Source organism: Eucalyptus grandis, chromosome 4, assembly GCF_016545825.1.
Source record: "Eucalyptus grandis isolate ANBG69807.140 chromosome 4, ASM1654582v1, whole genome shotgun sequence".
NCBI lineage: Eukaryota > Viridiplantae > Streptophyta > Magnoliopsida > Myrtales > Myrtaceae > Eucalyptus > Eucalyptus grandis.
Genome location: NC_052615.1, coordinates 31759969 through 31781098, shown reverse-complemented (window position 1 = coordinate 31781098; position 21130 = coordinate 31759969). Strand labels below are relative to the sequence as shown.

The 21130-nt window shown below is 42.3% G+C and overlaps 2 protein-coding genes across 2 annotated transcripts; both read left to right on the top strand.

The window, feature by feature from the left end:
- The first annotated feature begins 2984 nt into the window (after window positions 1-2984).
- Window positions 2985-5213, top strand: LOC104441860 (UDP-glucuronate 4-epimerase 3). The gene has a single exon (XM_010055106.3). The coding sequence runs from the start codon at window positions 3207-3209 to the stop codon at window positions 4518-4520; it is 1314 nt and encodes a 437-aa protein (XP_010053408.2). The 5' UTR covers window positions 2985-3206; the 3' UTR covers window positions 4521-5213.
- An 8486-nt stretch (window positions 5214-13699) lies between these two features.
- On the top strand, window positions 13700-19229 carry LOC104441859 (maspardin). The gene is made up of 8 exons (XM_010055105.3): window positions 13700-14153; window positions 15451-15576; window positions 15784-15882; window positions 16267-16409; window positions 17029-17137; window positions 17463-17570; window positions 18184-18324; window positions 18417-19229. Exons 1-8 carry the CDS (start codon window positions 14082-14084, stop codon window positions 18738-18740), a joined length of 1122 nt encoding a protein of 373 aa, XP_010053407.1. The 5' UTR covers window positions 13700-14081; the 3' UTR covers window positions 18741-19229.
- The last annotated feature ends 1901 nt before the right edge of the window (window positions 19230-21130 follow it).

The window sequence follows — 21130 nt, the reverse complement described above, 5'->3', positions numbered from 1 at the left end:
CTAAAGAAAGATTAGATAATTACAGGAAAGGGCAGTGTGAGAGTCGAGCGAGAGCCGGGAGGGACGCGAAAGAGCGTCGAGCGAGCAGAAGCACAAACCAAAAATGGAACTTGTTCAGTCCCACACCAAAAACCGCAGAGCATTCACATCAAACCACCATGCGATCCAGATAACACGAGCTCATCCCAGTGAGAGCGAGTGAGGTTTTGACTGATATCACGGTAAATGAAGACCCTGAAACTCGGATTTTTTTCTCTTAAAAACACGAGCATTTGTACCGTGTTTAGTAGAGGCCTTCGGTGAGCTTTTGGTGTCGAAAGAATCCATGGATCCGCATGATGTCCTTCCTTTCGAGCTGAGATTGAATCGACTTCAAGCTGAGGCGAGAGGGAAAGATGGAGATTGAGGGCTGGAGCTCTGAGCAGCGTGAGATTGCTAGAGGAGAATCAAAGGAGGTATTGATTAGGATTTGTTGTTGTTTTTTAAAAAAATAAAAAAAATTAAAAATATAGCCGATCTGACTCCATGAAAATGGAACTGCATTAGCACCCCTAGGAATAGGAATGTGCAATGAAAACTGCCTAAACCAGAACCACCTGGACCAGCCGATTCTAGGCAGTTCCTAAAGAAGACGGTCCAATTCCAGTTTTGAGATGGAAATCGGATCAACAGAAACGGATTGATTGATTATATATAATATCTTTAAATTTCTTAAGAAATAAATCCTAATTCTTTTTAATTTCCTCCATCTCTCGTTGAATCCCTACTCTTGCTCGACAGAACCTCTCGCCTTGACAACAACGAAGATGCTCTGAAGTTCAAAGCATGGAAGGCACTGTTGATGTGGTTTGGAGCTCCCGTTTCGAAGCTGAAGAAAAAGATGTAAGGCACGGAGAGAGAGAGAGACAGAGGAAACCCCTCGGATATTCCTGGGTCTTCTTATGCCCGAGCAAGGGGCCATCCTCTCTCTCTCTCTCTCTCTCTCTCTCTCTCTCTCTCTCTCTCTATGTGCCCTACCTTGTTCTGCAATCAAAAAGGAGGCTTCTTTGTCTGTCTTGAATTCTTGATTCGGGAGTGACTCTTCACCGATTCGCTCCAGAGACAAGGAAGCGATTTTCGGGTACCCTTTTGAGATTGTTCTCTTGGGTTGAGAACGTTGGGTTTGCAACAACAAACTTACCAATTTTACTAAACTGGATTAGACTAATCGGTCAGTCCGGTTCCCAGTTCCCAGTTCCAAAACTAACCAGTTCAGTTCCTGGTCCTAGAAACTAGGAATTGATCCTTCCGGTCCAATTTTCGATTCTACCTTGAAACCGGACCGGATCAAGAACCGATTAACCCTACTTGGGGACTGTCCAAAATCAGCCGGTTCGATCTAGTTCGGTTAGTCCAACATGCTCACCTTAGGCCCGATGTCCTCATTCATCAATCATCATAACTCCCTATTTTCCCTTTTCATTTAACTTACCAGCATCATGTTGTCCGGCGAATGGTGTTTCCACAACGACGATTACATCACAAAATGAGATTCTTGACCAGTACAAGTCGTGATCACATATTCCTATATTGCATCGTCATCGCCGCCTCCCTAAATCTCTTCCAGGACCGCTCTCCACGTTGCTTCATTCAACCGTCACAAAGTCTCCGAAAACCCTCTCGCATTCTACCGGTTGTCTCCACTCTATTCCATCGTAATCAACGACTTAAATCACACCGCCTTTGGTCCCTTTCAAATGGGAACACCATCACACCCTAAGTTTGAATAATCCAAGAGGAAGATTCGTCATTGTGGGCTGGATGACTTTAATATTCTGAAAGCTAATTGGTGTGAACGATGTATGGATGAATTGACAGCCGATGGCAGGTGCAATCTCTTTGTCGAGGAAAATTCGTCATTGTGGGTCAGATGACTTTAATATTCTGAAAGCTAATTGGTGTAGACGATGTATGGATGAATTGACAGTCGATGGCAAATGCAATCTCTTTGTCGAGGAAGTGAACTTGAAACCCAATGTGCATTTGCAGTGTACCATGCTTCGATGCACAATTATGGAATAAATGAGATATGTAAAGATTCAACATAAATTATTTGTCAATACGCATGTTTCTTATCCAACAATGCGGTCTTCAAAACTTCTTTTGACGACGTATTTGACTTCATAAAGAAAATATGAAATCGAAATTACTTGGCGCATAAAATGCCAGCTTAAATAGCAAATGAGCTTGCTTCTCTTTCCTGTGGCATTACTCTAGGAGAAAATTCTAAATGCACCGGATCAACAGAGGCGAATGTTCCTTTTAAGATCGTCTAGATGGAGTCGAGAGGCACGAGGGTTGGCCGAACGCCCAACTCCGATTTAGAGAAAGAGAAATAGAAAAAATCGGAAAGATGAATTAACATCCATATCCATAAGAAAATCATATGCTGCCAAATTCGAAATTTTCAGTATTCCCGACCCAAATAATTAGAGGCCAAACGAAAACTCCCTCTTGGAAGAGGTGCCAATATGGATGTTAAAGGCTTGGCTCAATTCGAATTTTCTAGAAAATCAAACCGTTAAAGTAAACGGCGACATCAAACCAAATCAAATCAAATCGAATAAAAAAATCAAAATCAAAATCAAAACTCATGTTTGATTTGATTTGGATTTTTTTTTCATTTTTTCATTTTTATTTTACTGTCATATGTTATAAAAGTGACTTTCCCATTAACATGATGTTTTTCAACTTAACAAAGTCACTAAAATATGATAAGATTTAGGATTAATATCACGGATAACTTCAAATAGGTATATATCTGATAAAATTACTTTAAATTATTTTTTTGATAATAAAAAATAAAAAAAAAAAAAAAAATTCAAACAGACAATTTATATTTTTTTTTTAATTAATTTTTTTACTATAAAAAATCCCCAATCTGTACCCCAAAAAAAAAAAGAAAATTCCAAATGGAACCTTCCTTCTCTTTCATTTCCAGAATTCAAATTTCCCGAAGAATTCGTGGGCCTACCCGTCGTCAACCTTCCATTGCCCCCTCCACGATCACCTTCCCCTGCAAAATCACTCCTTGGTCGAGTTCACAACAATGACCTCGCACGACCACATCGGATCGCACGTTTGACGATCCCCGGCGAAAACCCATCTGCTCAATTGCGGCCGCCGACCGGAAAAATCCAGTCTTTTTCGAGTTCGGAGCTCCGTCGATGTCCCAGCCGAAGGCCATCTCCCACTTCGACCTCGCGCCCTCCACGCCGGGGAAGCTGAAGCCCGACCGGCTCTCGGCCTACATTCACCGCCTCCGGTTCCAGGCCCCCCTCTTCAAGCTTACCATCGGGTCGGCCCTGTTTCTGGGCCTCGTTGTCTTCCTCGTCGTCTCCTGCTCCCCGTCGGCGCCGCCCCCGCCGTCGCCCCGGCGGATCCTCGGCGACTCTCGGGGCGGGTCATACTGGGAGAGGCGGGTCAGGTCGTCGGCGCGGGCGCGGGCGCGCGCCGGCCACGTCGTCCTGGTCACCGGCGCGTCCGGCTTCGTCGGGACCCACGTGTGTCTTCACCTCAAGCGCCGCGGCGATGGAGTGGTCGGGCTGGATAATTTCAATGATTACTATGATGTGGAGCTCAAGCGGGCACGGCAGACGTTGCTTGGTCGAGCCGGGGTCTTTGTAGTTGAAGGAGATATCAACGATAGAGAGCTTATGGAGAAGCTTTTTGATATGGTTGCGTTTACTCATGTAATGCATTTAGCTGCACAGGCCGGCGTGAGGTATGCTATGAAGAATCCTGCATCTTATGTGCATAGTAATATTGCAGGGTTTGTGAATTTGTTCGAAGTGTGCAAGTCGGCGAATCCACAGCCGGCGGTTGTGTGGGCATCATCGAGTTCGGTCTACGGCCTCAACTCGAAGGTGCCGTTCTCCGAGAAAGACAGGACTGATCAGCCTGCGAGTCTGTATGCCGCGACAAAGAAGGCGGGTGAGGAAATTGCTCATACTTATAATCACATTTATGGTCTCTCAATCACTGGTTTGCGGTTCTTCACGGTCTATGGACCATGGGGTCGGCCGGACATGGCTTATTACTTTTTTACTCAGCATATACTGCAAAGGAAGCAGATTGAGATCTTTGAAGGGCCTCAGCATAGTTCTGTATCTAGGGACTTTACTTACATTGATGATGTTGTTGAGGGTTGTTTGGCGGCTTTGGACACAGCAAAGAAGAGTACCGGGAGTGGAGGGACAAAGAAAGGTTCCGCACAGTTCCGGGTTTATAATTTGGGGAATACTTCGCCAGTGCCGGTGACAAAACTCGTGAGCATATTGGAGAAGCTTTTAAAGGTGAAGGCCAAGAAAAAGTTGTTGCCGATGCCCAGAAATGGGGATGTGAAGTTTACGCATGCGAATATTAGTTTGGCTCAGAGGGAACTCGGCTATAAGCCTACCACGGATTTGGAAACTGGACTGAAGAAGTTTGTGAAGTGGTACCTTGATTACCATTCGGATCTGAGGAAGTATTCCTCGTGAAATCTCCCCAGTTTTGCACTTTAGCACGGTTTTCATTTGTATGAGGTTGGCCAATAGATTGACATTTTGATTGATCTTTCGCCTTGAGTTTTGCACTGCAATCAATAAAGCGTTGTCCAAAGATGAGACCTTTGGTGACATTTTGAGATGGTGATGACTCTTTGTGGAGGATTCGAGCTGTTTCAGTTAAAAGTTATAAGTGATATTGGCATCCTTCTTCCTTTTTTTCAGGACACAATAACAGATAAGAAATTTTACAGTCCATGGACATCTGTATTGATTGGTTTTGATTTGACCCCTTTTATTAATCTCAAGCAATTCCCTCCAAATTCCAATAAGAGAGTAAATTTTTTGCTTTGTGAATCACGGTCGAGGGGATTTACATCATGAGGATTGTTTGTGTGGTATTATGAAGCAATATCGTTGATTTTACAAGTAGTTGGTTTCGTGCTCAACATGGGTGTTGGGAATCTGTGGAATCTGAGAACAGGGATTGTTCGATGTGCTTGTGCTGCAACCCTGTGACTTCTGTGTCATCGTTGCTTAGGAGCAACAAGTTAACAGCAGAATTTATGTTCACATTTTCTTCTGATAAAAAATCAAACCAGACCTACTGTCTTTAGTTTGTTATCTTTTTCCACTGTCACACGGTTCTCTCTGGAGATTTAGCATTGAGTTTGAAGATTGTGCTTAGACCTTGGATGGATGTTCAATGCTCTGCCCTTCATTGTTTTGCAGAATTTACTCCATGGGTTCTTGAAATGATAATTTTGATGCTATGCTGAGAATGTGATTCGTCCTGCGTGCATTCATCTCCTGTCGTTGCTACTAGCACATTTCTTACTAGATATACGATGCAAATGCATGTGAAATTAAACGACACAGCACACAGGCTGAAGTGCCTAAGGTAGCACATCAATCCACTGTCCAATGCATCCCGTTAACAATGCATTTTGCTGTGATTTTCAGGTAAAATATCATAATAAATGAGCACTGAAAAAGTTTTTGATGAGCAGTCATGATCTATTTATTTGTGAGCTAACAGCTGTCAATCATTCGAGGAAGAGTTCATTGTGGGACTGTAGGAAGTCTCGCTCTATATATTTAAGCTGGGAACACAAAATGGCAAAAGCATTTGGCTTTCAATTGATCAGAGGGCAAGCAAGCAAGGTTTAGCAAAATCAGGGTAAGATTTTCAGCAGGGAAAAGAGCTTGCCAAGTTTCATAAGTGCATATCTTTTTACAACATCAAAGCTAGTGCATTTACCAGCAGTTTTGACTTCAAGATCTAACTGCAGCTACATAATTTTTATTCTAGTAAAGATATATTGGGACACCAATTGTCTGTGAAAATGGTTGCAGCAGTAGTACTAGACAGAAGAATACATGTGGTGGCAGTGCTTAAATGATTTTGGTATCTTGGTTATCCTAGGATGTTCGGTACTGTGCCTGTAAGAGGTATTACTGTGGCCTCGGCTTGCAGGTTTTTCTTTTTTTCTGAAAGGGCCGTTGAGTGGGATGTCCATGCTTCACCTTTTAGGTAGATTGCATGGTTTCTATTTCACAGAGATTGCTTAATTGGCTACATGGTGCATAATGGATGCAGTCAGCAGCAAAAACCGACCTCATTTTTGGTGCCTGAGTTAGTGCAAGATCTTCAGCAGATCTTTAGAAAACTAAAAGCGACTCAAGGGTCTAGCTTTTGGGTTTGATTTATTGTTTCCCAGGATGTTTACTGTTGTTGATATTATCATGATCATTGATTTACCTTGTGGAAAGACTCTGTGTTGCTCATGTACTCCACTCGGAGGTAAATTGTCCTGGATGGCTATCTTGCCCTAACCTCACAAAACTCTCGGGTTCCCGTCAAGAAAATGACTGAGCTCAGCTTGTGTGCGAGTTCACGACGATCACATGTCCCAACACAAGTGCCTTTGTTCGTAGCAAGAGTTTGTCTTCTTAGGCGCATCGATACAGCATATCTTATGCGCATGCACAGTTATATTTGCAGAAACCTGAGGCTTGTGCTTGTATCACGATTGAAGGAAGCTTATGGCATACGAATTCTGCGCATTATCTTTCGCTTCAAATCGGATTGGTACAGGGGGTTCAACGGCCCGTCCTCCACGAGACGTACGCCTTAAGATTTCAACTGGGGCTGTGAGAGACCTGGCCTTCTTGCACTTTTCTCAAGTGAATATAATGCACAGGGATTTCGAAGCTTGAAATATTTCTTTCATGGAGTTCAAATTTCATCCTTGTTTATCATGCTTTCTTTCAATTATCATCAAATGCTGAGGAACTCTGGCAAACTGTCATTATCAACTTAGTCAAGTGTGACAGATGGATAAGGTTGAGAAACAGATACAACATTTTCTTGAGGGTGAGATCTTGGCTACATCATAGGAAAACCATTAGCGAGATCGCGACACCCCTAAATTTTAAGTTGAAGACTGACTCCTTTCAGTTCTGAACTGATGTTTGATGGAAAGACCGCCATCAGCATTTTTGACAGCACTGACATGGTTCGAGAGGCCACAAGATTACCACTTCATCTTAAAGAAATAAGCTTGGGTTTATGGTAATCACATACTTAATCCAACAAGGAATTAGCCAAATTGGAACCGTATATTCCCATAGTAATTAAATTTTCCTTGATACAAATGATTATAAGTTTGTGATTAGAATTCAACTTATATGACTGAACGTTGATCAATGTAATGTTTTCTACTAAAGGTATTGCAAGATCTTTATTCTTTATATGCATAATACAAGATAAAGAGTTGTGTATTCGCAGTAAACTATGTCTACGGTAATTCTGTCTCTCCAGGTGGTCTTTATACCTCCAAGCTTGTAACATGAATGCATTGCATTTGCCATTAAAAGTAGGCATTAGCTACACCTCATACATGAAGTGACAATTTCCCACTCTTTCCATGATCTTAATTTTGTCTTAAACAAATGATGCTTCGCATGGTTGTAGAAAGAGATGATTTCCAGATTAGAAACATGTCCTATATATCGAAAAATTACAAGATGAAAATGGAATTGCCACTATTGCACATCACTAATCTAGTGATCTTGCTAGGTAGAGAGATTAAGAACAGTCTCCATTATGTGCTGTTGCCAATGTTAAAATGTTCCTAGACAAAACATATTGTCTTTTCATTTTGCTTTTCTCACATCCCTAGTCTTTGCCAACAAATCATTTTGATGTAATTAGCATTTAAGTCAAGAAGTAAACATGGCCAAAAGAATCAAATATGTCATTTGCTTTATGTACATTTGATCGTGAATCTGATAACCCAAAATCTAAAATTGGACATGTCTCGGCAAACAAGATCTCTTTTTGGGCTCGAACCAGCTCATCAAGTCTAGTCAGTTGATGAAGAAGAATTTAGCATCTTATGAACGGATCTAGAAAACGACCTGATTGACATGGCCGATGGATGGACATGTTCCAGAAGTTTCCCAAGCGCCGGGTTGTGACCCATCCATGAACAAGCAACCGGCCATCCTTGAGCAAGTGACCATCCAACTTCCCAAAGCAAGCAACCCTTGAGCTTCCCAAAGCCCTAAGACTTCTTGAGTGTTTCTGTACAGCTATATAATGATTATGGAGATTCTAAACTCCACTATTAGATCAACAAGGAGATCAACGGCTAAGATTAGTCCCGTAATTGTATAAATAGGGGCCTCCTCCCCCTAAGTTGTATGATCTCGTTCACAAGAAAAATATAATTTCGAGCTTCACTTTTTATACAATCCTTGTGAGTCTAGTGTGAGTAAGGCTAACTTGGGAGAAATCCTAATGCCGCACGAGTCTAGTGTGAGTAAGGCTAACTTGGGAGAAATCCTAATACCGCACGAGTTAGGCAACGCAAAATCAATCAACCCGTGACAAGTGGTATCAAAGTAAGTTGTTCCAAGGTGCAATGGTTGATACACGCTCCGTCATCACATTTTCTCAAGGTAAGGATCGTGGAAGGGCTATCTAAAAGATTGATGCTAGGAACAAAAAGAACCATATTGTTTCGAGTTCGAGAGAACCGACGAGAGATTGGGAACACCAAATGACAAACATAGAACTCTTTGTCTTGGAAGTCCAAGGAACGGAAAAGGATTTGACCTAGACCGTCAAAAGAGTTAAGGTTGGAAGGGAAGAGCTCGTGGTCAAGGTACCAGAGCTCAAAATCAACATAGGAGATCTCTGATGGGAGGTGCTGGGCTCCTCGACACAAGAACTCCAACAACGGGACAAAGCCCCAGATGCCATGATGGTGACTATGTACGTGAAAATAGCCAAGCTCAAGGGGAAGTCCACGAAAGTCAAAATGGCATTCGTGAATAGGGTGGTCATGGTGCAAGTAATCCATGGATGGACACACCTAAGTGCAGAGAGTTCAAAGGCTCGTAGGTGGCCAAGGATGTGGATAATTCTTGTGGTACATGGAGTGGTACTTTTAAGCAACATGGATCAATAGCAATGCATCTTGGGTAAACACTGCAGCGATGTATTTGGTTGATAATGCGATGTTGTGGTGGCGTCATAGGTTGGACAATAGAAGTGGGGAACCTATCACGACATGGATTGGGTGTGTCGAAGAATTTCAGTGGAAATATTGTCTCACTTACATGGAGGAAGATGCTCGCGACAAACTCAAGCACCTCAAGTGAAAAGGGGAGTTTGCGAGTACATGAAGCAGTTTTTAGATTTGTTATTCCAAATCCCTTCAATGAACAATGCACAGGCGTATTATTAGTTCATGAGTGGCCTCAAGCCATGCATCAAGCAAGAGCTCCAAATGGTGCAATGCAAAGGACCTCACAACAACTATGATCGTGGTCAAGGCCCTCATGGAGTACAAGTCATCATCTACAAATAAGCCTGACTCCCGACTTAGGGGCAAGGCTAATGATGGGGGAGAGCGAAACAAGTACAATTGCTCAAACAGAGGCAAGCCACCAATGGCACCTCCTAAAGCTCAAGTGAAGTTAAGTGGCGGAGGACAAAGGAAGGTGATACGCACCTATAAGTGCTTCTTTTGTGATGGCCACTTATGACTGGGGATTGTCCAAAAAGGGCTAAGTTAGCAGCTATATGCAAGGAGGATAAGTCACAAGAGAAGTTGCAACTGGGTTCGTTGCGGATCCTTGGCTCTATCAAGCCCAAGAGGACGAAGGAGCCTAAGGGACTTATGTTCATGGATGTGAAGATAGATAGTACCACAATGAGTGCACTCGTAGATACAAGGGTATCTGATCTCTTCAAATCAAATGAGGCTACGAAGAAGCTGAATTTTCGAGTCAAGAAAGTAGTTGGGTGGCTCAAGACCGTCAACTCTAAGGAAGTCCAAATTAGTGGCATGGCTAGGGACATAGAACTTCACATCAGCCCATGGACTAGCAAGGAGACTATCAATGTAATTCCTCTTGACGATTATATCTTATTATAGGTCTTGGGTTCCTTGATAGGACAAATGCTGGTGTTATGCCATTTGCCAATTGCATATGCCTCTTGGACACACATTGTCAATGTGTGATCCCAATTCATCTTGAGGCGGGTTGTGATCGAAAGATGCTATCAACTATGCAACTAACCAAGGGAACAAAGAAGGGTGAGGAGACCTTGGCGGCCTTGAAGGTTGAGGACAACATAGGTGAAGGGTGTGACATCCCAATGGAGGTGGTCCAAGTCCTTGACTCGTTCAAGAACATGATGCCTCCTGAGTTGACAAAGAAGCTTCCACTATGAAGAGAGGTGGATCATTGGATGGAGCTCGTGCCAAATGCTCGATCACTCGTCATAGCACCTTATCGTATGATGCCTCTTGAATTGGAAGAGCTGAGAAAACAACTCAAAGAGTTACTCAATGCGGGGTACATTTGGTTGTCTAAGGCCCCGTTCGATGCCCCAGTCTTGTTTCAAAAGAAGCACAATGGATCTCTTAGGATGTGCATAGATTACGGGCGTTGAACAAGCTCACAATCAATAACAAATACCCAATCCCACTCATTGCAAATCTATTTGACTAGCTTGGTAGAGCATGATGGTTCACCAAGCAATCAAGCTACTACCAAGTTTGGATTGCTAAAGAGCGCAAGTCGAAGACCACATGCGTGATGTGGTATGGATCGTATGAGTTCCTTGTCATGCCATTCGGCTTGACTAATGCTTCGGTCACATTCTGTACACTTATAAACAAGGCACTCCACCCGTTCCTTAACCGATTCATTGTAGTTTACCTTGACATTGTTGTATTTAGCTAGATGCTCAAAGAACACATTGAACATTTGAGGCAAGTCTTCCAAGTCTTGTGGGAGAATGACTTGTATGTCAAGTGGAAGAAGTGCACATTTGCACAAAGGGAAATCCCATTATTAGGACACATCGTCGGAGGTGGATGAGTATGGATAGAGGCGACCAAGATCCAAGCCAACATGGAACGAGAACCGCCACCTAGAGTGATGGAGTTAAAGTTGTTTCTTGGCCTCATGAAATGCTATTGACGTTTTATTCGGAGCTATTCAAGCATCACCATGCCACTCACGAACATGTTAAAGAAGGAGAAGCCGTGGGAGTGGACGAATCGATACCAAAAGGCGTTTGATCAATTGAAACAAGCTATGACCGAGGAGTCAATACTTATGCTCCGTGATCACACCAAAGCCTATGAAGTAGAGATGATGCCTCCAATTAGGTTATTGGCGGTGTTCTTATGTAGGATGGACACCTGGTGACATTCAAGTTTCAAAAGCTAAATGATACTGAGAGACACCACACGGTCCAAGAGAAGGAGATGACCGCGGTGATGCATTGCCTTTGTACACAGAAGCACTATCTTGGGTTCGCGGTTCGTCGTAAGGATGGACAATGTAGCCATGAGATATTTCTAGACCCAAAAGAAGCTGATTCCAAAACAAGATCGATGGCAAGACTTTCTAGTGGAGTTTGATTATATCCTAGAGTATAAGCCGAGGAAGGCTAACTCCACGGCCGATGCACTCACTCAAAAGATGAAGCTGGCAAGTACCATAAGCTAGCCCAACTGCCCATGGATCAACCATATCAAGGAGAGGCTAAAACAAGACCTAACAACCAAGGTGCTCTTTGAGTACACACGAGAGGGAAAGACCTGACAATTTTGGTGCGAGAATGATCTCTTTTACATCAAGAGGCGATGACTCTGTGTGCCACTCCATGGGAAGTTAAGGAATGAGGTATTGCATGAGTGCCACGATTCGAAGTGGGCGAGTCATCCGGGTATCAATCACACCATGGCGCTCATAGAAGATCAATGATACTAGCCTCACATGCGAAATGACATTGAGGCGTATGTAAAGACCTATCTTATATCCCAACAAGACAAACTAGAACATTTTCCTTTGCCAAGGCTCCTCGAGCCACTTCTTGCTTTGGAACATCCATGAGAGAGTGTCTCTATGGACTTTATTGTGAACTTACCAAAGTCCAAAGGGTATCAAACTCGCATGATCGTGGTAGATCGATTGTCCAAATACGCAATGTTCATGGCCAAAACTAAGGATTTTCCAGCTGATGAGGCAGCCAAACTATTCATCAAGAATGTCATCAAGTATTGGGGAGTGCCACGAATGATCATGAGCAACCACGATCCTCATTTCATAGGGCGGTTTTGGACCAAGCTCTTCAAATTGCTGGAGTTGGACCTCAATTTTTCCACGAGTTTGCATCTCCAAACTGATGGTCAGACGAAGAGAGTGAATGCACTCCTAGAGATGCACCACCAACTTACCAACACTACATGAACACAATATAACTGAATTGGGCAAAACTGATTGACATGACCCAATTCTTATACAACTTACGAGGGGGCGAGTTTGCGAACTGGAGCCCATTCGAGATCGTGACAGGCAACAATTACTCGCCCGAACATGGTTGCCACGGGCTACTAGGGGAGTAGACCACCCGCGTATAAGTTCGTTAAGGAATGGCATGAACGAGCGGACTTGGCACGAACTTGTGTACACAAGGTCTCGAAGTGCATGAAAAAATGGGCTGACAAGAAGCATCAAGATGTAAATTTCCAAATCGGAGACATAGTGTTGGCTAAGCTATGCTTTGTACTACGATACAAGGATATGCATAAGGGGCTAATCCGTCGCCACGATAGACCCTTCCAAGTGTTGCAATGGGTCAGGAATGTCGCATACAAGCTATAATTGCCGCCAAAACTCAAGGTACATCCGGTATTTCCACATTAGTATGTTTAAGCCTTTCTATGTAGACGAAAAAGATTTGGATCGAAGGGAATTGCAACGGGCACCACTAAGGCAAAAACCTCATATGGTCGAGACATCAAGTGCATCATGGCGGATCGAGTTATATGAAAACGATATTGTGCACTGAAGCAAGAGTACTTGATCTGCTGGAGTGGTATGCCAGAGAGTGAAGCGAGCTGGGAGCTCTCCAGCTCGCTTCACTCTCTTGCAATTTAGGAAACACATTAATACCCTTCCATATCGAAGATGTGACAAGGGTGTTGCCCAAATAGGTGGGGGAGATTGACATAACCCGATAGATGGACGCATTCCAAAAGTTTCCCAAGCGTCGAGCCATGGCCCATCCATAAACAAGCAATCAACCCATCCTTGAGCAAGTGGCCCTCCAGCTTCCCCGAGCAAGTGATCCTTGAGCTCCCCAAAGCCCTAAGCTTCTTGAGTGTTCCTATAGTTATTTAATGATTACGAAGATTTGAACTCCATCATTAAATCAAAGAGGAGATCGACGGCTAAGATTAGCCATGTACTTGTATAAATAGGGTTCTTCTCCACGTAAGTTGTATGATCTCATTCACAAGAGAAATATTATTTCAAGCTTCACTCTCTATACAATCTTTGTGAGCTGAGGCCACACGGATTAGAGATCGATCCATGACATATGCCTTGGACATGAGTGCTCTATTATTTTGCCCGGGGGAACTCCTTGGGAAATTGACACTGGAAGGGCCTGCCGGGAAACTTCTGGGCTTTGGAAGCGAAGTTGGTTGGGCCTGGTTCCTCGGGACACGGTGGCAGCGATGGTTTGCAAATTCAGGCGTTCTCGTCCTCTGGCATAGCGCAACACGAGATGTGATTCGAGTTTTAATGTAAAATATAAAACGGTCTGTCGCTCGGACAGAGATGGAATATCCGAAAACACGAGAAACGCTGACGGGCTGTTGAAGAGGGGCTCCGTCCATTGACTGTTCATTGGTTCCCACCTTCTCCTCCATCTCCGTCTCCACCCACGTCCCACGTGCTGTCTGTCTGTCTCTCTCTCTCGATCTCTCTCTCTCTCTCGATCTCTCTCTCGTCAATTCCCACTCATCGTTCGGGTTGTAGAATTAAAAAATTGGGAGAAGAGAAAAAGAAGAAAAGGAGAGAGGTCTTTGCGAACAGAGCCCGGTCCGACAGAACGCCAGGAACGATCCCGACATCGTCAATGATTGATTGAACGGCGGAATCGGTCACGAGACGGCTTTCGACACGATGTCGCGATAGATGGGTCTGCGTCGACGACGGCCGCGGGGGTGTTGAGCCATGAAAGGCGTCTCTTCGGCGCCCGGCGATTATGTCCACTTCAAGTCTCAGGTCCCTCTGCACAAGATCCCCGTGAGTCTCTCTCTCTCTCGATTTCGAATTTGAATTTCTCATTTTGGAATTGTCGATGTTGGTTTGTGTTGGTTTTGTGGGATTAGTTTCGTGTTGTTAGTGCGCGCGCGCCTGCGTGCTTGTGTTGGCATTTGGGTTCCATTTTTTTTCCTTTCGGTTTCGTCAATTCTTGATTCGCTATGTCTGGTTTGCTGCTTGTGACGTGAAATTCTTCTCCTTGTTATTGCTTCTTGCTCGATTAGTCCGGTGTAGTTCTAAAGTTTCTTCTTTGCGGTAAAGATTAGGTCCAAGAACTGGGCGTGTTCACGTAGTAATGACTTCAGTGAGATGGTTAATTCTGGCAAGAATTGTTCTGTCTCTACATTATGTTATTTTTATGCCCGAAAGTTCACAGATCAACCATTTGATGTTGACTAGTTGGTTGCTCAAATCAACCCCCTTTTTTGTGTTCTGTTTGATTATGTCAGGTTCTGATCTAATGCTGTGATTTTATCTAGATAATCTATTTCTGTTGCAAAGGTTCCAAAAAAGCAGGGGCCAACTTTGGAACAGGACTATAAAGCCATGGTCGTGAATCGTTCTTGTGTTTGGCAGTGACCTCTGCAATATTGATATGATGTAGAGTTTAGTTATTCTTTCCCTGTGACTTTGTACTAAATCATAGTTGTCAGATGAAAAAATGAGGGTAAATGTTATATTTACTATATAACATTGTATCTGGGTTCAAGTTCAAGAAAGATATCAAGTGGGTAATGCTGGATGTCTGATAACTTACAATGGTTTCAGCATTGCTTGCTTCCTTGATATGCAGTAGCATGTCATGCCCCTAGTAAAGTTCCATAGAGTATTTGACATCTTACACATTTCCAATTTTACAAATTAATGGATGTTTGATAGTTTTGATATAATAGTGTCAATTCCTTTTAATGTCAGGGTTGTGGGTCATATATAGTAGCTTTATGCTATGGGAGAACCTTTATTTGTCGATTATATACGAAGTTCTGGAATTCTTTTTCTTTTGACAACTTGTTGAAACTTGATGCTTCAAGTAGCTTCATGTAACATTCATGAATTCAAATCATCAAGAGTACTAATTTGCTTCTTTGATCAATTTTCGTACAGCTTATCCATTGTCTATTTTAGTCCTCACAAGAACCTTAGCTGTCCTTGTACTCTAAGCTAAAGTTCCCATGTTTAGATGCCACCCTTGAGCCCCAACTTCTCAGCTTGCTCTAGCATAATTCCATGCATTATCTTGTTTCATAGCTATGTAACTGATGTCTTTTTCTTTTGCCAGATCGGTGTAAAGCAATGGAGATATTACGATTTTGGTGCAAAAGTTGTGCCACCGCTTATTTGTCTTCCTGGCACAGCAGGAACAGCAGATGTCTATTACAAGCAGATCATGTCTTTGGCGATGAAGGTAGTTACTTCAGTATCATAGAGATTTTTCAGCGGCTGCAACATGAGCAATGATGAGGATATTTTATTATCTGCTATTCATTTTTTTCATCTTACACTTTGACAACTCACTGGTCACTGCACAACAAACTCTTTTGGTGTTGTTAATGTTGTTCCAAGGATACAGAGCATGAGTTTTCCTTAATTGACCTATTTTAAAAACTTTCAGGGTTATCGGGTGATTTCTGTTGATATTCCACGTGTTTGGAACCATCACGAATGGATTCAGGCATTTGAAAAGTTCTTAGATGCTATCGACGTTCATCATGTAAGTACTCTGTTGGAATTGGAATTGCTTTATCTGACTGTTTGGCATTTGTTTACATTGTTGGTGACACTCAAGACTGCTTATTGCTAACTTTGTGGCATTTTGTTAGATGATTTCTTAAAGTCTTGTCCTTCATAGGCATCATTCTCAGATATCTTCTTTTGGATGTGATTTACATTTATTGTGAAACTTTGTGGGGATAACTTGGCTAATTGTGTTTATGGATGAAGTTTCTAGTGCAAAGTAACCACACCCCTTGATTCACTCTGCAATGCTGAATGTGTATCTGAACGTGTATTTCTTCATCCATTCTGTGTCGGTTATTGACTGACAGCTTTATTATATTTAGGATGTTCCGTGAACCCATTGGCTTGGTTTTGACAGATACATCTTTATGGCACCTCTCTGGGAGGCTTTCTAGCACAACTATTCGCTCAGCATCGTCCCAGGCGGGTCAGATCGTTGATTTTATCCAATACATTCTTGGAAACGCAGAGCTTTTCTGCTGCAATGCCGTGGGCTCCAATGTATGTTTGATATCTTGATTCTCTTGATTGGTGGATATTGCCCTGAGCATTTATTTCTTTCTCTGCTCATGGCTCTCCGTCATTTCTATCTGTAGAGATCTTTCTAAGGACACACATGCATTTAAGAAAACACGGACATTCCATTTAATATGAATTTGTCGGGTCACATTTTCAATCGGATAATGCTATAGATGTTCATCCTGCAAATGCCGAAATTTACCAGAAAAATTGCTAAAAATTTCAGATTATTTATTGTCGGGGTGTTAATAAGTTTGGCTATATCTATTATCCGCAAGTCAATGAGCTGGAGTGCTTATCCTGTGAAATAGCATTCCTGGTAGAACTTTTCCTCATTTCAGTTGCGATGGTTCAGTCCTGCACCAATTGCATGTCCTGCCTTCAGATGATAAATTGAATGTCCCATTTGAAGCTCTATGTTTGGTTTTCTCCTTACATTTAAACCTTTTGATTAAGGAGTTTCTTGGGAGCTCATACAAACGCTTTTTCATCTACATGGAACAGTGTTGCTTATCTGATTATGACTTAACTTTAAGTCTGGAAGCACTTAATATTATATCTGACATTCAGCTGGTTGACACTCTGGGATTGACTTGTGCAGGGTTAGCTGGACCCCTTCTTTTTTGCTTAAGCGCTATGTATTAACGGGGATCCGTGATGGCCCTCATGAACCATTCATTGCTGATTCCGTTGACTTTGTCGTCTCTCAGGTATAATAGTACACAAAGTCTATTTTCTCTAGTTGTCTGCATGACATCATTACCCTATCTTGTTGGATGTTATTTTGCAAATATGGCGGATTTAAACAGCTTGTATATCCTTATCTCATTTTCATTCGAATTACTTCTTCCCTGACAAGCAAGTTTTAGAGGAAGCAAATAATGGGCATGCTCTGCCTGATTTAATGGATGTTCCATTCTTTGAATGAACTACCTGACCGTCTGTCTTGATGCTTGAATGTTAACCAAAACAGGCATCTCACTGTGGATTAGTTTTGTTGATATTTGAACACAAATAATATGTGGTAATTGACAGGTTGAGACTCTCTCCAGGGAAGACTTAGCCTCCAGGTTAACCTTGATGGTTGATAATGCTTCAGTTGGATCTCTTCTGCTAGCGGATTCATTTATCACCATCATGGATGTAAGTGACCTTGTTTTGTTTTTTTCTGGTTATGGCAGTCACCAAGTTATATTATTGATTCTTGTAGAATCTCTCTCATATTGGAAGCGGGGAAGCATGAAAATTGTCTTCTTCTCTTCTGCTTGAGATCTCATTGTAATTTAGTTTTGGGTTTCTTTTTCATCCATAATAAGACCACATGACTAGAATTCACTGCAAAATGCAATTTAAGAATGAGAAAGAAAATTAAGCTATAAACAGTGCAGAAGCTGATGTATCGCGTAACTTATTTAACCATACAGGAACAATCACAAAGTTTTAGAAACCCATAGGCAGTCTGTGAAAGTGATTCTGAATGGTTTTCGTTGGTAAACAAACAACACAGTGAAGTTTTGGCATATATTGATGACCTCGAAAATGGACTTTGTCAGGAAGGCCATTTGATTTTAGAAGTTAGCCACATGCAAATAAGCGGCGCTTAATGCTGTGCGGAAGTGCTTTTGACCTTTTACAATTTGTAGTGCTTCTTGCTGTAGATTCGTAAATTAATATACTCTTGTATTTACAAAGAAATTTAGACATATTGCGGATTGTGCATTTGTCTCATTCGTGGCCATATCCTTTCTCAATGAAGACAAATGACTATTGTGCAACTCCTCAAAACCTCAAAGATCAAGTAAGTGAGAGGTATCCCGAAGCAAGAAGAGCACACCTGAAAACTGGAGGAGACTTTCCATTCCTTTCTCGCCCAGATGAAGTGAACTTACATCTTCAGGTAGTCAAACTGAACAAAGTAACGGTTTTGTATTGGCCCTTGTGTAGTTAAGAATGAAGATTTTGGTAACTGAGTTCACTGTCACGTGGCAGCTACATCTCAGACGAGTTGGGGTTGAAGCTCAGCCAGACTTGGTTCGAGGAGTCAAGGCTGGGACAGCTGTCAGTGCCGGCGACAGCAGTAATCAACGTGGAGATCCTGTTAATGTTTCCGAGGACAATGGGGAAAAGTCTACTCCACCTCCCTCCGAAAATCAATCACCTCCAGCTGAAGAAGTGACAGAGACTTCTGATTTTGAAGAAAAGCAAAATACAGACGAACATCCAGCTCAGGAGACTACGGGAACTCACAGTTTTGAAGAAAAGCACGCTACGGAGGAAATTTGGGAAGCTGAATCAGACCCACTTGAGGTGTGATGGAGGAGCTTGGGATACCTTCTTTTCCCCCAGTGTTTTCAGTTCTTACTTTGTTTCAAGCCACAAGCTTTCGGTGCGCCGTCATTTGTTGATTTCATGGAGAATCGGGGTTGCAGTTTCTGCGCACCAGTGTCAAAGATGCGTACAGAATAGAGATTCATCAAAAGGGGAGTCATGGAAAGCAACAAAAGTTTGTGAATGCGGTCAAGCTGAATTTGAGCTGTTGAGCAATGGATATTCAAACTGATGCTTTTGACTATACGTTCTCGTGGAGTCAGTCGTGCATCCCCACCCATTGAGAGCCGTTGAAGTACACAATTCCTTCTTTTTGTTTGTTGGGTTTCTTTCTGGTCATTGTACATTTCGTGTCTTTTTTGTCTTGGAAGTAAAGACTGTAAAATTTTGAAAGCTTCGAACATTCTTATTTGTATGATATGGACAGACGGGGTTCTTGTTGGTAAAATTTGGGAAAAAACGGATGTTTCGTTCTCTTCTATAAGATCCATGCGCTTATGAGAGGGCCGGGGGGCTGCAGAGCTGCGCTGGCGCAAGTACTAGCCAAATCCCGTCCAGATGTCTGAACTTGAATTCTTCAGAATCAACAGCCGGTATATTAATACGTCGAGGCATTGTCAGAAATTGAAAGATCACGGAAGCGTTGAAACATGTCCCAAAGTTCGTAGACTCTGCAATCGGACGCGAAATATCACTGGCAAAAGCATTTTGCGGCGTCATATGCACATGAGATTAGTAAAGCATTTTTCGGTTTTCCCAGTATCTGTTCAAGACATGAATGGTTAACTCGTCAAATTCCGTAGATAAAAGAATCAAAATCATTCAATGAAAAAGAAAAGGCCCAATCGATTTTACTGTATGGGCAATTCTCTTTTCAAGATGCTATTGAAACGATTCAAATGGCCCAGCTGAATGTCTGCTGCCAAATAGCAGGCTCTAACCAAAGCAACAACACATGCTGTGCTCCTATGAAGAACCCATCCCATCCATAAGAACATATCTACAATGACTAAATACATCCTCTGCATATGGCCTTGAGATGGTTTCAGCATGAAAATGAAAGTTATTTATGATACCGCCAAAAGGGAAAAAAATCAACAAAGCCGCAAGTGTTCTCAGCAGGAGGGGCAGATCGTGTTAGGCTGACTAAAGGAAAAGGGATAGAACCCTGAACCATTTCAATTTCATAACGATTACATGGCTGATAGCCATGTCCTGATTTTGACCATTCAATCACCTCGTGGGCAAACTTATCCACTCATTACCATTCACGCGATGTTGTATTTGTTATGAACGCCTAACCAACAAACAAGATCATGCTACTAGTTTCACCTGACCCTACAAATCCATTAAACAAGTGAAGCGGCATAAGCTCACGACTACTATTAAGATTTCTCGGAAGAACAATTGACAGGCCAACAATCAAGTGCTAGCTCCCACACGTGAGTGCAGGAAATCATTATCCTGAGTCCCTTTCACTGATATTGATAATGCACAGCGAGGTGGTAATCAAAATCCAGGAGATGCAACTTTCAACTGAAGCTTATTGCACCATTTATTGTAAACGAGGGCATGCAGTACCAAACCCATGACAACGCAATTTTTTTCTCTCAAGTCAGTTTCTTCTTATTTTCCAGTTGAAGCAGGACTATTCTCGGCTTCAAGGTTACCAATTGGCTCATGGTTGTCACAACTTGCGTTGCACACAGCTCGATTATATATAACCTGAATCTTACAATCAAATTGCCTAATTCACATGTCTACTGCAGTACCGCAATAGTGTGTATGGATTCAAAATTTCAGCCACTTGCTCGCACGACAGCAACAACACTTCAAAAACATAGATCTCGAATAAAAGGATCGTAGAAAGGTGACTAAGTAGCCCCTGAATTTAGAAATGTAATAGTGTGTGTGGAGAAAAAGTCAGCCACTCGCCCACACTACAGCAGCAACAATTTAAAAGCATATCTCTATGATAATAGTAGCAGAGATAGGGCACTAACATCCCCTGAATGTAGACTGTATAGCTCCATATCTAAGCTACTGCCTTCAAAATAGAATTCAGAATCACACCTTGAAGGAGCAATTACTTAGTTTGGGAAACCATCTTAAACTCATAGGAGAAAGTACAATAACAAAAGTTAAACAATAGTATGCCAAGTATGAGGTATTTGCCAATTTGGGTTTTTTGAATCTTTCAATCCAAGCTCAAATATACAAACAGGAAGCATCTTTTGGATAGAGCAAGGCTGAAACCATAAGCAAAACATCTGAAGGGACGGAGTCGAGAAGCACGTTTGCAATACGGAACCTCAAATCAGTTCCCCTAATCTGCATCAAACACAAAGAATTGCTGAAAGGACCACACGACTTTT

Coding starts and splice junctions, on each gene's coding strand:
- LOC104441860 (XM_010055106.3), top strand. CDS start 3,207: ATGTCCCAGCCGAAGGCCATCTCCCACTTCGACCTCGCGCCCTCCACG.
- LOC104441859 (XM_010055105.3), top strand. CDS start 14,082: ATGAAAGGCGTCTCTTCGGCGCCCGGCGATTATGTCCACTTCAAGTCT. Junction 16,410..17,028: donor GCAATGCCGTGGGCTCCAAT/GTATGTTTGATA, acceptor TGACTTGTGCAG/GGTTAGCTGGACCCCTTCTT. Junction 17,138..17,462: donor TTGACTTTGTCGTCTCTCAG/GTATAATAGTAC, acceptor GGTAATTGACAG/GTTGAGACTCTCTCCAGGGA.